Source organism: Vigna radiata, chromosome 10 (genome assembly GCF_000741045.1).
Source record: "Vigna radiata var. radiata cultivar VC1973A chromosome 10, Vradiata_ver6, whole genome shotgun sequence".
Lineage (NCBI taxonomy): Eukaryota > Viridiplantae > Streptophyta > Magnoliopsida > Fabales > Fabaceae > Vigna > Vigna radiata.
The window spans coordinates 14,777,187-14,791,407 of NC_028360.1; the positions used below are offsets into that span (position 1 = coordinate 14,777,187).

At 31.9% G+C, this 14,221-nt stretch overlaps 3 protein-coding genes across 3 annotated transcripts; 1 reads left to right on the plus strand and 2 right to left on the minus strand.

Moving 5' to 3' along the window:
* Positions 1-3,471: 3,471 nt before the first annotated feature.
* LOC106775566 (CASP-like protein 2B1) lies at positions 3,472-5,351 on the minus strand. Its single transcript, XM_014662712.2, has 3 exons — positions 5,029-5,351; positions 4,761-4,893; positions 3,472-3,951 (listed from the first exon to the last, which is right to left on the minus strand). Exons 1-3 carry the CDS (start codon positions 5,253-5,255, stop codon positions 3,703-3,705), a joined length of 609 nt encoding a protein of 202 aa, XP_014518198.1. The 5' UTR covers positions 5,256-5,351; the 3' UTR covers positions 3,472-3,702.
* Positions 5,352-5,965: 614 nt separating this feature from the next.
* LOC106774884 lies at positions 5,966-8,554 on the plus strand. The gene is made up of 2 exons (XM_014661909.1): positions 5,966-6,032; positions 8,121-8,554. The coding sequence occupies exons 1-2, from the start codon at positions 5,966-5,968 to the stop codon at positions 8,552-8,554; spliced, it is 501 nt and encodes a 166-aa protein (XP_014517395.1).
* A 1,368-nt stretch (positions 8,555-9,922) lies between these two features.
* On the minus strand, positions 9,923-10,297 carry LOC106774885. Its single transcript, XM_014661911.1, has one exon. It carries the CDS (start codon positions 10,295-10,297, stop codon positions 9,923-9,925), a length of 375 nt encoding a protein of 124 aa, XP_014517397.1.
* Positions 10,298-14,221: the final 3,924 nt, after the last annotated feature.

A 14,221-nucleotide genomic window follows, 5' to 3' on the forward strand; every position in this document is an offset into this window, starting at 1 on the left:
TTGAAGAAGTTAATGAGATTATGAATAAACAGAAAATCATAACTATCCATTCTTATTTTATCTCTATCAAATCAAGCCAAATATTACTAGACCAAAAACTAATAAAATAATAAATCTCTAAAATTTACGTTTATCCCAACAAACTCCCCCATAAACTTAAATTTTTCCTTCCTTGCTTTCCATGTGCATCATCCCACATCGGGTTTGCTTTTTCTCTCCAAGATTTTTAGCTCCAGTTCATACAATCGGTTCTTCTTTGCTTTTACCTGATTTGTTAGACGACCATGCTTATCCTTTAAATACAATACCTCATTTTTCATAAAAATTGAATTACTTTTTTCAATTAACTGACTCATGCTTAAAATATTGCTCTTCAACCCCGGAACATAATAAACATCCTTAATATCTCCAACTTGTCCATTATTCTGAATTTGCCGAATTGTTCCACGCCCACCTTGGAGTCATCTCCGAAAGACACAAAAAAATCAAGCACTCACTTTTTCTCTCACGGTGTTTGACTCTCTTCTTTTTTTCGGTACGATGAGAGTCAAAGTGAGAGAAAAAGTGAGTGCTTGATTTTTTGTGTCTTTCGGAGATGACTCCAAGGTGGTCGTGAAAGGGCGTTGAACAATTCTGCAAATTCAGAATAATGGACAAGTTGGAGATATTAATGATGTTTATTATGTTCCGGGGTTGAAAAACAATATTTTAAGCATGGGTGAGATAATTGAAAAAGGTAATTCAATTTCTATGAAAAATCAGGTATTGTATTTAAAGCATAAGCATGGTCGTCTAACAACCCAGGTAAAAGCAAAGAAGAACCGGTTGTATGAATTGGAGCTGAAAATCTTGGAGAGAATAAGTAAACCCGGTGTGGGATGATGCACATGGAAAGCGAGGAAGGAAGAATTTAAGTTTATGAAGGAGTTTGTTGGGATAAACTTAAATTTTAGAGATTTATTATTTTATTAGTTTTGGGTCTAGTAATATTTGGTTTGATTTGATAGAGATAAAATAGGAATGAGTAGTTATGATTTTTTATTTATCTAGGTAGAATATTATTTTATGATAGGTTAAAGAAATTTTATTTTTAAGTCAGTTGATATTTTATTTTCAGATTTTATTTTTATTTCCATAATATTGTAAGTATCATGACTATTTAAAGCCCTTCAATTATCAATGAATAACTACTCAACTTTAGAAAAATATCTGAGTGTGTATCGTGAAATTTTCCCAACAACTATATATGTTTTGATATATAAAAGAAAGAGTAAAATGGCTCATATAAACTCAATATTCTAATATAATACACATATATATTAGTTTTTGAATTATGTAATACCACTAAACATAACCTTAGTGCCGCTAGGTGAAGAGAGAATTTTCATTCCAAAAATCTCTCAACTTTCTTTTTGATGGATAAGTCATTCCCACATTGGGCAAGCCAAGCCAAATTGGCTTTGAGAGACTTGGTCATTGGGTGAGAAGAAAGAACCGATATGCGAGAAGAAATTAAGCAGAAATGTTTAGTTAAAAATTTAGATAATAGGGTGATCTTGGCCATCAAGTGATAGTGAGTTCATTCAATTTTTGAAAAATTCGCTTTCAATACTCACTTACTTAGCAAACAGGGTCTCACTTAGCAAAATTTTTCATTTGAAAACAAAGAGCTTGAGTAACATGATTTCATTTGAAAAGTTATGTTGTTGTCGAACAAGTCTATCTTCCAAGGTGGTTTGCTCGACGAGAGGACGAAAACATTGAACGAAATTAAATGTATGATTGGACATAGTTAAAATGTTTTGGATCTTGTGTGTGTATTTAACTTATTGTTTGAGATAAGATATGTAATTATGCGGATGATATAATTGTAGTGACTACTAGAGATGAAGTACTACATTGAAATGATGTTAGATGGTGCATTGAAAAGTATTAGACACATTAAGAAAAATATCTAGTTGTGAGAATCAAAGAATGTTTCTATATTTGATGTACAATGTGAAAAAAATAAACATATCTCATATATTAGAAATTAACCTTGATCGTGCTTAAGGTGGACTATAATCCTGATGTAAAGATAGAGTTATAGTTCTTGAAAAACAAAAGTGAGTCATGATGAATGTAGGATCTTTGAGTCTATTTAATACAAAAGTATATTATAAGTAGAATTAGATTGTATGATGTGAATGAGTCATGAGAACTAAGTCAAGACAATTGTGTTGTGTGATAGATATTTGATTTTTGATGAAAATGATTGATCTGTATGATATTATGTGTAATATATTTTAATTTTTATTATCTTATTTTTATTTTTGTTATATTGTGATATTCACATAAGATGGTTATTGTATGAGAAAAAATTATATAATATTAAGGGAAGCAACATGAGGCTACATAGGTTTTTAATATGTTAGAATATATATATATATATATATATATATATATATATATATATATATATATATATATTCGTATCACAATAATAGGATAGGAATTTAAAGACTCTTCGAACTAATACTAATCAGTTGCATGAATAAAGGAAACAATTACATGAATAAGACTAGTTTCTCAAAAGGATATTTCCAAAAGAAAAAAATTATAAAAAAGAATTTTAAGTTGACAAAAGTTGTTTTTTCTTGTTATTTGTTATCTTAACAGTAATAAAAGAGCTTTTCAAAAAGTCTGAACCCAACCCTATATGGACCCTATGTGGAAGAGTAACTCACTAACTTATCTTCAATGATGTCGCAATAAATTACGAAACTGGTTAATAATAAATTTTGTTTTGGCAAGGAATTTGACTATCTAACCTCAAGATTTTGTCGTTAGAATGTAGGAAAAAAATATTCTATTTCCATTCTCCTAAGAATTAAAGATAGAGTTAAAAAAAGTTGAATTTAATTTTGAAGGTTTTTTTTTTAAATAAATATAATATTTCCTTTCAGTTAAGATAATCTTAAAAAAAATAAGCCATAAAGTTATCCTTTAAAATTTCAAGTATATACAAACATTTTGTCAATTCAATTTAACGTGAAGGAAAAAAATAAAAACCCAAAATATTACGGTATTCTACTCTAATAAATAATAATTATTATACTTAAGTGTCTATAAATAATAAAAAAAAACACCCAATAACAAATAAAGATCAATTAATTAGGAATTAAAGTACACTTCCAAAGATATCAGATGTCAGCGTTTCTATAAATAATTTAGTTAAGAATTTATTTTTGTTTGTTATTCTTTTAATGAAAAATTAAGAATCTGGCGAATTTGGTATGTAGTTATATTTTTAGTATTTCGTGCTCATATATTTTTGTTTGTACATCTTGAACTCTGATGCTATAAACTTGACGCATTTCTCATGTTTCCATTGCTAACTCGTGCATGTTAATGTTTTCAAGTGTTCTGCCTCTTCTTCTTGAAAAGTTGATGTCGACGTTCTGAATAAGTTTATTTTGGTCCCATGTAAAGTTATAGTTAGCAGAAATGTTATAAAGTTAGAATTAAAGATTGAACATATGCAAAAGTGGCCTAATATTTCAAAGAACTTAAAGTGTAGTGGCGTCAATTGTTAACTTATCATTGCAGCAATAGTACGAATTCTCGTATGACTATAATCATTCACCACTGCAATACACCTTATACGAAGAACCTTGCAAGTTGCAGAACAATTGGCTGAGTGAATCAATGGTATTTTCCAACCTAGCAATTTACGTTTTTCATTTTGTGACCACCATACAAACGGAAGAGACTGAAAGCAGAAATACAAGACAGGACCACCATACTAAGGCTAACCACAAAAGCAGTAGCCATCCCTTCTCCTACCTGGTTGCAGAATTTTCCATACATGTTGCACAACTCCATCCACTGCAGTTCTGCCTGGCCCACCTTTGCTAACATACCCGATTGCCCTGCAGCCGCCACTGCAGCCACTGTTACATATGCCATCACCTTCATACATACCAAAGTTATGTCTTTAGTCTTATGATCACAGTGTGCAGCACTTTTCTTAACTAACATGTTCTGTAAGACCAGGATCCATTTCTTCATAATGGATCTGTTAGACAGAAACAATAAATGAATACAACAGAGTTTCTTTCTTTCTGTAAATGTGTAATGAAATTGTAGGATAATAAGACCACATCTACCATGCTCATTGTGTTTTCATTACTCATTCCCATGTGCTATTAAAAATCCCAACACCCACCACACACTTGGATACTCCCCAATCATGGAATTTAGTAATGATGCAGGAATCCTAACATCAATCAGACACGGTTCCCTAAAAGGCCCCACCACAGTATCCTTGCTTGACGAGACAAAGTTAAGATCTTTATGTTTTTCTGTCTAAATTTGACCCTTGTTGAGCTTTAGACAAATGTAGAGACAAAAAACTATAGATAAACATATCTAATGTTATCAAATGTCGCTCTCTATTGTGAACTGTGATGTTTTGCCTAATGTGATATTGGTTAACAATTACATTCATTGATCTATTAGATAGAATAAAAAAGGAACTAATTGAATGTAAACTATAAGTAATTCTTCATATGAATTCCTTTGAAACAAGGAACAGCCACCTGAGCAAGACTTCAACTTGGGGTATTAGTTAAGGGGAAGCAGTCAAAATTCTATAAAAAACAGAAAAATGAAATGCAATGGAAGTCTAATAACATGGTGACACATCTTGATACTTTAGTTTTGGTCTCATTTCAAAAGAAAAGCAAATACGAAGTGTTATTCTCTTGTATAAAATGTACCTGATCACCAGAAAAAATTGCCCAAGCTAGTTGCTTGCTTAAGAGTGCTCTTCCTCTGAGGATACAAATGATACAGTGCAGCCCTTGGAGTAAGGAGAACCCAGCAGCCAACCCATTTGCAACTACCAGGAATCTGCAAGATTAACAACAACATAAATTAGAACACTACAATCTGCAAAGTATAGGCAATCAAAAGCAAGGTTTAAAATTTCAATCACAATCGCAGTTTTGTAATCAAAAGAGAAGATTGGGGAGTTAAAGAGCTTACACTAAAGCCTTCATGTCTGTAAATTTTGCTGTTTTCTGAATTGAGAAAAACTCTTTGACTTGGGAATCAGTTCCCACGAGAACAGCCGCGAGAACTCCCAAACCTAAGATCACACACCTCAACACCAACTCAGTTATCTTGATCCTTCTATCAAACACTTTCGCATTTGTGTCGTGGTTAACTGGGACAGTCCCAGTACTAACACCTACACCCAAATAACTACTCATTTCTCCTCCAAAATCAACACTCAGAAACAAGAAACAAGGTACAATAGAAAAATTCCTCAAATCCACCTAGAAAGAAAAGTAGTGACAAGTGAGAACTATGGATGAGTACCAAGTTTAACTTTCTATTTACTTATATAGACACAGTTTTTTTTTTCCTCCTATAAAGTTGTGACTGTGGTGCTTAGCGGCAGAGCTGCACAGCGTGCCAAGTGGTCCAAAATTGGAGCTGCTAGGACAGACTAGAGAAAGTGTGTTAGGTAGACATAAAAGGCACTTCAATCCATGCATACTTACATTGGCATTAAATGGGTCTGCTCTGACCTCTGGTTCTGCATTTAAGGACTGATAAATGCAAAGAAAAATTTGATTTTGAGTGCTCCTTTATTGTGTCTGGGAAGAAGTAACAGTTTCCCGTCCCTAGGAATGATCTGATATGATAATATGAGGAGTGGTTAAATGCTGATCAACCAAGGATAGCGTGTGATGCTCCATTTTCATTTTTGCCTAGACCATACCAAAAGCATGGTAAAGGAAGATATGGTGCCTAGTTTTTAACATTTCTTTTTCTGGGGTTTGGGAAAAGGATGAAGTCTAAGCAGAGAAAAGTGACCTTCCCCTTTTGTAGATATCTTGCTTGATAAAGCATAATAACAGTTAGTTTCACTTGTCTGGCCTAGTGTAGAAATTTGGTTGCTTAAAAGTTACTGAATATGAAAGCTGGTGGAGGAATCATCAAGAGTTTTGATTATTTGGATCTTTTGATAGATAATATAGCAGGTACGCGCGTATTAGTTAATATGCAGCTCAGAAAACATGTATCTGGTTTGTCTCATAAATGAAGAACTGAGTGTTCACACGTGAAATGAAAGGATAGCAAACCATGCCAAGTATAAATTAAGATAATACCATTCCACTAACAACAGGACTTGCTTAACTTACACTTAACAATTGCAAGATTGGCTCTACACGTGCATAGAAAGTTATCTCAAATTCTCAATTCTCAAGTACTTCCAAGAAAAAAAGGCATATTGCATTATGCTATGCCTTTTTAAAGATGAAGTAGAAGCTCAATTGAATAAATTTTAATTTTCTAGTACATACCTTATGTCCTTCCAGTTTCCACATGCTTGTCTATTTGAAGTAAAATTAAATATATGTTATTTAGGAGCTTTTGTCATGGAAAGCTATTACTGCCACTTTGCGTATGGTGCATTGCTGTCTGCATCACTGAAAAATCAACAAGGTCTGGGGAAGGATTAGATCTTATATGGACCTATTAAAAGGAGCTTTATCTTGCATTTGATAGAAATTGGTTCTGAGTTTAAGTTGTGATAAATACTTACAAAATAAGTTGTTAATAGTATTTTGATGAACAAATGTGTACACGAGTGAATGAATATAATATTAGTGGAAACAAAGAGAGCATTAAGGGAATATTTAGATCTGAAGATGGATTTGAAAAAATGATTCTAATAATATAAATAAAATAATAATTATCTCCATTATTATAATAAATATAATAATAATAATACCTTAACTAGTAATAATAATATCTACCAAAGGATAATTGGTCATTTCAAAATTTCTCTTTTATTAAAATATCTTTTTTTACAATTTATGTCAATAAAATCATTCACAAATTTTCTTTATTTCACCAACTTTCTTATTTCTCCACAAATTTTCAAATATTATTTTTTCTTTAATCCAAAACAACTTTACATCTACTTCCTTTTTTTTCCTCCTTACATTTACTTCTTCAAATTCATTTTCGAAAACACTAACTTAATCTTTCTGCAATTATTCCATACTTTCCGGTCCCAAAACTCCTCATATGGACCAATTCAACACTCCAAACATGTCTCAAAATTACCAGTTCAACTATTTTTTTTTTCTTAAATTAGCTCTGGAAAGCTAAAAATACATTTGGAAAACAAATTTTGAAAGACAAAAAGAAAAAAACTTAAAGAGAACAAAGGAGAGATAGAAGTAAAATGGGCCAATTGTTTTTGTCAGCAAAACTGGGTGGCCCAGGTCCAAGTCATACGCTCAATCAAAACAAACCGCATCCCACGGACACTCAATCCCTCGTATCAGTGAATCTGGTATTAGAAAATGAGTTTTTATATTTAATTCAATTTCAGTATGTAAAATATATATATTATAATTTGATTTTATCTTTACTCGGTCCAACATCTAAGTTAATTTTTAGTTAAAATCAAATCATTTAACCTCAAGCAGTGGTATATGAACAATCTATCACTCCACACTATAAAGTATTGGTAATTTTAATTATAACTTCTATTAAATTTCTCTCATTTTTTTAATTTCCAATTGTACAAAAATAAATTAATAATATAATAACTCGGTCTAATGAAAGAATTCTTTAACAAAAAATTACATAAATATAATTTGATCCTAATACACAAGGAATCAATATAATTTTCAACCTAAAACCATAGTTCAGTTTATTAATGAATCTTCTCCAATTTTGTCATTTTTATACTGAGATGATGATTATACTGTTTTCTGCATTTGTTTTTCTCATATCTTATTGTTTATTATATGAAGAGTGGATAACAGCAGAGTGTAGTAGCCTAACTTTGTGATGAGAAAGCTGTTCCTCATGTACAACCTACTCTCCATTACGTTTCTGTTAAAGAATACTGTGATGAGATCTTCATGCCTTTTAGCCTGCAGCTGCAAACACCCTCAACACTTTCTCACTCTCTTCTTATTTATTCACACACTCCATAACTTTTCCAACACCTTCTTCTTTTCTTTTCTTCTATTCTCTTATCTTCTCTTCTCTAATGGCCCTGATAAGCTCTTGTTTCTTTATCATTCTTTTCCTTCTTGGTTTTGCAGAATCACAGCCTTTCACACACCCCTTTAACCACACTGACTTACAATCTGCAATAAGTGACATGCGAGCAAAATCTTACTACGGATTCACAATGCTTTTGCAGATGCTCACTGGAACAACAGCACAACCAAATGGGGAATTCACTTTCTTGATGCCAGATGATAAACAACTATCTTCTTCATCTATTTCTGCTGATCAAGTGGGAGACTTCTTGCTAAAACATGCCATATCAATGCCTCTATACTTCAGTGACTTATCTCATTTCCCAACTGGTACCCTTATTCCCTCGGGGAATATCTCCAAAATGATTAGGATCCATAACCGTGGCAAAGGAGATTTCTTTCTTAATAATGCAAAAATTGTTTCGGCCAATGTTTGCTTGAAATCTGTGATCAAATGCCATGGAGTTGATGCAATAATTGACTATTATAATTGAAAATACATTACGTAATTAATGAAGACGTATTTTAGCATCCTTCAGGTGCAAACAACCTTGGATATCAGAACGGATTTCATTTGTCGTCATACATGCTCCAAACTCTATCCGACAGAAATAAAACCATCACTAAGTTTCAAGTTGTTTGTTTTCACTTATCTAGACATTTTCTGCATTCATTTTTAATCACAAAACATGTCACATTGTTTCAATCTATTAAAACTTTTCAAAGATTTATACAGGAAAAATAAAACTAACTATTTCCTATAAAATCTTGAGAACTCGAAGAGTTTTGTGATTAAAATAAAAGCAGAAAACATTTTCTCAGAGAATTATATTTTCACCTTTTATTTAATGCAGTATCTTGAGGGTTGATGTGATGAAAGGACATACAGCACAATTTACATTACCTTATTTCAAGAGGAGGTAATTCATTCAATCAAATTAGAAAAATTTGTTTTCGAAGATAAAATGGTATTAAGAGTAGCGTGTGTGCCTCATTTTGTAGCAGTAAAAAGAGGATTATGATGTTTTGCAGTAAGAGGTCCAGCATATAACCCACTAGTGTGCATTGAATCGAAGCACCTCATCCTATCTATATATATATAGACACACATACTATTACTATAATATTATAATATTAAAGTGGTAATATATTAGCTAGTGAGGTGCATGGACTTTGTGAGGTTATCCCACATCCAAACATACAGAAAAAAACAATTTGGATTCATTGAACTTTGAAGTCATCTTCATCGTTGTATTTTTTGGAAATCTTGTTGCATGAAAACCGTTTACTTGTTCAGAGGGATTTGTTTCTTCATTTTTTTAATACTTTATTTTATACTTTTGCTTAACCATAGTACTATCTTCTCCATCCTTCGTTGTTATCTGAGAAACCTCATTATCCATAAGAATTTCTTATAAGAGCCATGTCAAAATCGCAGTACGGCGCATCACCGTTATATTACAAATATCACTTACACAGACCTCAATTGCACGTTCGTTTTTCAAGGAAAAAATGAAGTTGATTACTAAGCAGAGTGATGACGCTAACTAGAAAACAAAGGAAGAAAGATAAAACCAACCAATTAAGAGAATTAACCAAACAGATTGTTCGTTGATATTCAGTGACTGACTGGCTGACCAAAATATCCAAAAAGCTCTCATGCATGGTCATGCTTTTTGGAGCCTTATCATTGAATCTTTTCGTAGTAGTAGGTAGCAATATCAAATAGCTAAGGTGATGATTAGATGAGATAATACAGTGATGGCAAATGAAGCCAGGAGAGAGGGCATTGTGTGACATGAGAATCACTAGATTTTACATTATCCATCCGAAGCAAGATGATTAGAGAAACTGAGATTGTTTCAGAGGTGAAGAGAAGTGTCAACACCAGAATCGGCTGCAGAGTCAGAATCATAGACGTTCTTCCATGAAAGCTGGAGGGACTGTGAGTGGGTTGAGAGCGGGGTGGGAGGAGTTGCATAGTGGTCTTGATTGGGGTGAGAAGATGGCCAGAGGGAGAGAGAAACGTGGGGTGGTGAGGTGGATGGCATGATGAATTGAGGGTTGTGATAAGTGAGAGTGGAGTTGGAAGTGAATTGTTTAGGTTGATTGAGCATCTTCTGGAGCTCCCTCTCCTCCCTCATTTGTTTTACTCTCTGCAATTGTCTAAACCTCTCTTGTAGAAGAGCAATGGAAGAGTGAAAGGAAGTGGGTTGATGGCTTTCTTCCCGACCCATTAGAAGGAAAGAGCAATGATAATAGTGGTGTTATAGGAATGAATGAGAGAGAGAGTAGGTGTGGTTATATAGGATGATAGAAGTTGAAGAGGAGAATAAAATATTGGAGTGTTTTTACTTGAAGTCTAACGATAAAATTGTAAATGGTTAAGAAAAGGGAATGAGAATCGGCAGATAAGGTGGAAGGTCCAAAAAGAAGATGTTGATTGGGCAATCTAAGCGAGTTTTAAGGGTGTGTATGTGGGGGAAGGAGGCACAAGCATATCTTTCCTTTTTTTGGGTACGAAGAGGCAAAAGCATACTAAAGCAGAAGAGTACAAAGAGAAGAAAACAAGGGAATGTCGGAAGTAGCACATGGAAGGGTATGTTTGGAGGAATAATAAGTCGAGTGATGCCCTGCCAAGATGTACCAAAAGGTCTCTTAAGCTTTGGGGATGGTGGAGTCTTTTTGGTAGGCTTTGTTTGGATGATGAAATTATTTAAGTTCCTTTTAGATTATTTAGTTTCTTCTTCATCTCTAATGAACTTGTTGCTTTTGTTGGGGGCAGTGTAATAGCAAGAAGACAAGGCTTAGAAGTAGGAATAATCTTGGGAGGTCATCATGCTTTGATTGAACAATTATGTATGACAAGGACAAACATACCAACATTCTTCTCTCTCTATGCAACTCCTTTGTCCCCAAGTGTTTGGATCTGAATGGCATGCACAAATCAAAGCTGCTTCTTTTATGCGGCAGAAGCGCCCCCTCCTCTCCTCTATTATTTTCTTTCCACTTTTAAACCACACTCCCACACGGACAAGGCGTGCATTATAAATCCTATTATATTATTCATTCTAATTCGCCACTTACTTAAATATAATGGTGGAAGGATGTCAGCTATCTAAGCCAAATTACCAACATACAACCATAAGAAGTTGCTCATGCAAAACACACATCCAATTATCTCAAACAGTGCCTCCGAGTACCGCCGAGGAGTTACTGCTATAACTTCTGCCTCACTATGTCCAATAAAGAAAAAGGCATTTGGAGCTGAGTTTGAATGGACGTACCATACCACCCACCCAGCTTCATCAAAACAAAATAGAAAAGTAATATCTCAAATCAACACAAGTTCTTGGAGTGGGGTTCTCTCCATTTACAACTCAACTTCCTAACCACACTGCTCATTCTCAAATCTCAGATCTATATCTGCTATCAAATCACCCTTAACAAACGCTCACAGTTTTTAACACTTTACTTAATTGGGAAAACAAGTAACAATATATATAGAAACTGTGGTGCTATACACAAGTGGGATCAATACCACACTTTGATTGATAGGCATTCATTTCTCAAAGTAATAGTCATCTTTAACTTCGATTGATGGAGTATACTGTGTTTCATCATTTCCTTCAGTGTGACCTAATGTCTAAGTTGATGATAGTGATTCACAGCTGAGGAAGAGAAAATAGGAGAAGATATTTTACCCAAAAACTTATACATGTTGACTTTTTTAACCAGTTGGATAAATATCGACTAAAATAATAAAGAAAACTGATAGATTTTAGTATTTTTAATAAAAATGAAATTACTTATAATCTACATATCACATATTTATAGTATATAATGTACTATAAAAGATTGAATATGAATAAATAATTATAATCTCAGAGGTTTGATGGTAAAATATTTCTTTCTTAAATTATTTTATATTTTAATTCAAAAATATTTATGTGTTTATATTTTTTAAATGTTTGTGTAATAACATAACTTATTAATGTTTATAAATGGAATAAGTCTATATGTAAAGTAAATTTATATTTGTGAACAAAGTGAAATACATTTATGACAAAAAAAAAGTACTAATATCATAAATTTATGTCTTTAAACTTTTATTTAATTGGGTGATCAAATAAAGATTGATGATTTAAGATGTGTTTTAGATTTCCTGTCTTTTATAAAAACTAAATATTTTTGTTAATATATATGAAAAAAAAAACATAAATATTATGTAGCAATTGAGTTTATGTAAAAGTAAAAAATAAAAATCATTATTTGCCTTTCAAGGATTTTCTTAATTTTTAATGGAGACATGACTCATGATGAATTGTTGAGTTTTAAAAAACTAATAATTAAAATTGAATATTGTGGTTTATTTATGAGACATTAAACATATACAATGGTATAAAGTATTGAATAAATAGTAATAATTAACCTCATTGATAAATATATTTTGATGTACATAAATACTTTTGGTATTGCAAGTATGAATTGGAATTGAATTGTGTTGAATCCTAGCAATAAAAATAAATAAGTAAAATATACAAATTTTGTTTGGTATAATGAAAGAAAATAAACAATTTCGAATGTGCATATTAATTGTTTGTCTATTGAGAAAGTAATTCTTGTTTGATCAATTTTAGAAATTGTTTTATATGTTATAAAACCTCAACAAATATAATAAATTTACAAATGATGAATCTACAACTGAAAAGAATAATATAGGTAAACATAACATACATTATTGTTTTCTTCATATATGTAAACATGACATACATTATTGTAGAAATGAATTCATTTGATTACCTTTTGTCTATTGGCCTAACCAAATAAGAGCAAATAATCATCTTTCCAAGTGTTCCATTTACAAATTTAGTATTTTACTACAAAATGTCAACTATTTATTACATAGTTTGAAAATTTTTTAAATTTAAACAAAGAATCACTTAGAGGATAAATAAAAATGGTAAGATAATTGTTTTAGTTTAAAAGAACGCTGCCTAAAAAAATAAAATTGGAAAAAGTCATGTACACCAAAATGAAAAATCCATTTATTAATAGCTATAGATATATTTTTTTATTGTAGGTAATTAATTAAAAAAGTAATTTATAGTAATAAAGGTAAAACTGAAAATATAATGTGTACAATAAAGACGCGGTTACAAAAATAAACCATTTACAGGAAATATTATTTATAGGTTTGAGTTATGAAAAAAATTATATAAGTATAATTCTAAGTTAGTTTAAATTTTATTTCACACCTCTAAATAAGGTTATTAAGCGGAAGTTTAAATTGAAAAAAAAAAATCCACAATGATTGGAGGCAATAAATGGTGATAGTGATAAGAATTAATATTAATGATAGAAACAGAACCACATAATATGGTAGTAGTTACAATAATGTATAATAATAATGAAGGGACTATAGTGATGGTAATTGATAAATGATACACAAGGATAGTAAAAAAGATTTCATAGTAGAAAGTTTCTGTAAGTTAAAAGATAAATATAAGAATCCCCAAATACTAATTTTATTTATAGAATTTGATGAAATTTTAGTTCATGAGAGTTATAGTTTCAATCATAAAATAACTTATTTATATGGTTTTCTGACATACATTTTTTTTAAAGAAAGAGTAAATTAATAAATTATAGGTTTTTAAAAACAAAACTTAGACTAACCTTTTTTTCGAAAGGAAATCTGGTTAGCATACATTGTTTCACTTTGATGGTCTCTCAGCAACTTTTGGGCGTCCTTTTCAGTTTGTGTTTTGAATTACAATATTTTATAGAGAGAGGAAGTTCACCGTTAACCGTGATTGATTGATTGAGCAGAAGAAGGTGGTGGCATGGAGCAATGTTTGAGTGTTATTATTATGAGAGTATAATAAGATATAATAGATGGTGAGTAGTTATTGGGGTGTTTTTGCCATTGCACCATAAAGTTCCAACCAGGTGTCGGACAGAAACATCAGTTGTGTTTGTGAGTGCATGACTCAACTGTCGTGTGGTCCTTCCTCTCAAATTTCTTCAATTCCTTCTTCTGCCTCACCACAACCAAGCTGGACCAAAACCCACGTTCTTCATTGCCAGTTAACGTGCTCACTGACTCAATTTCCAATCATTTCTCTTCTGTCCCGTACCCAAAACCCTTCTTTCCATCA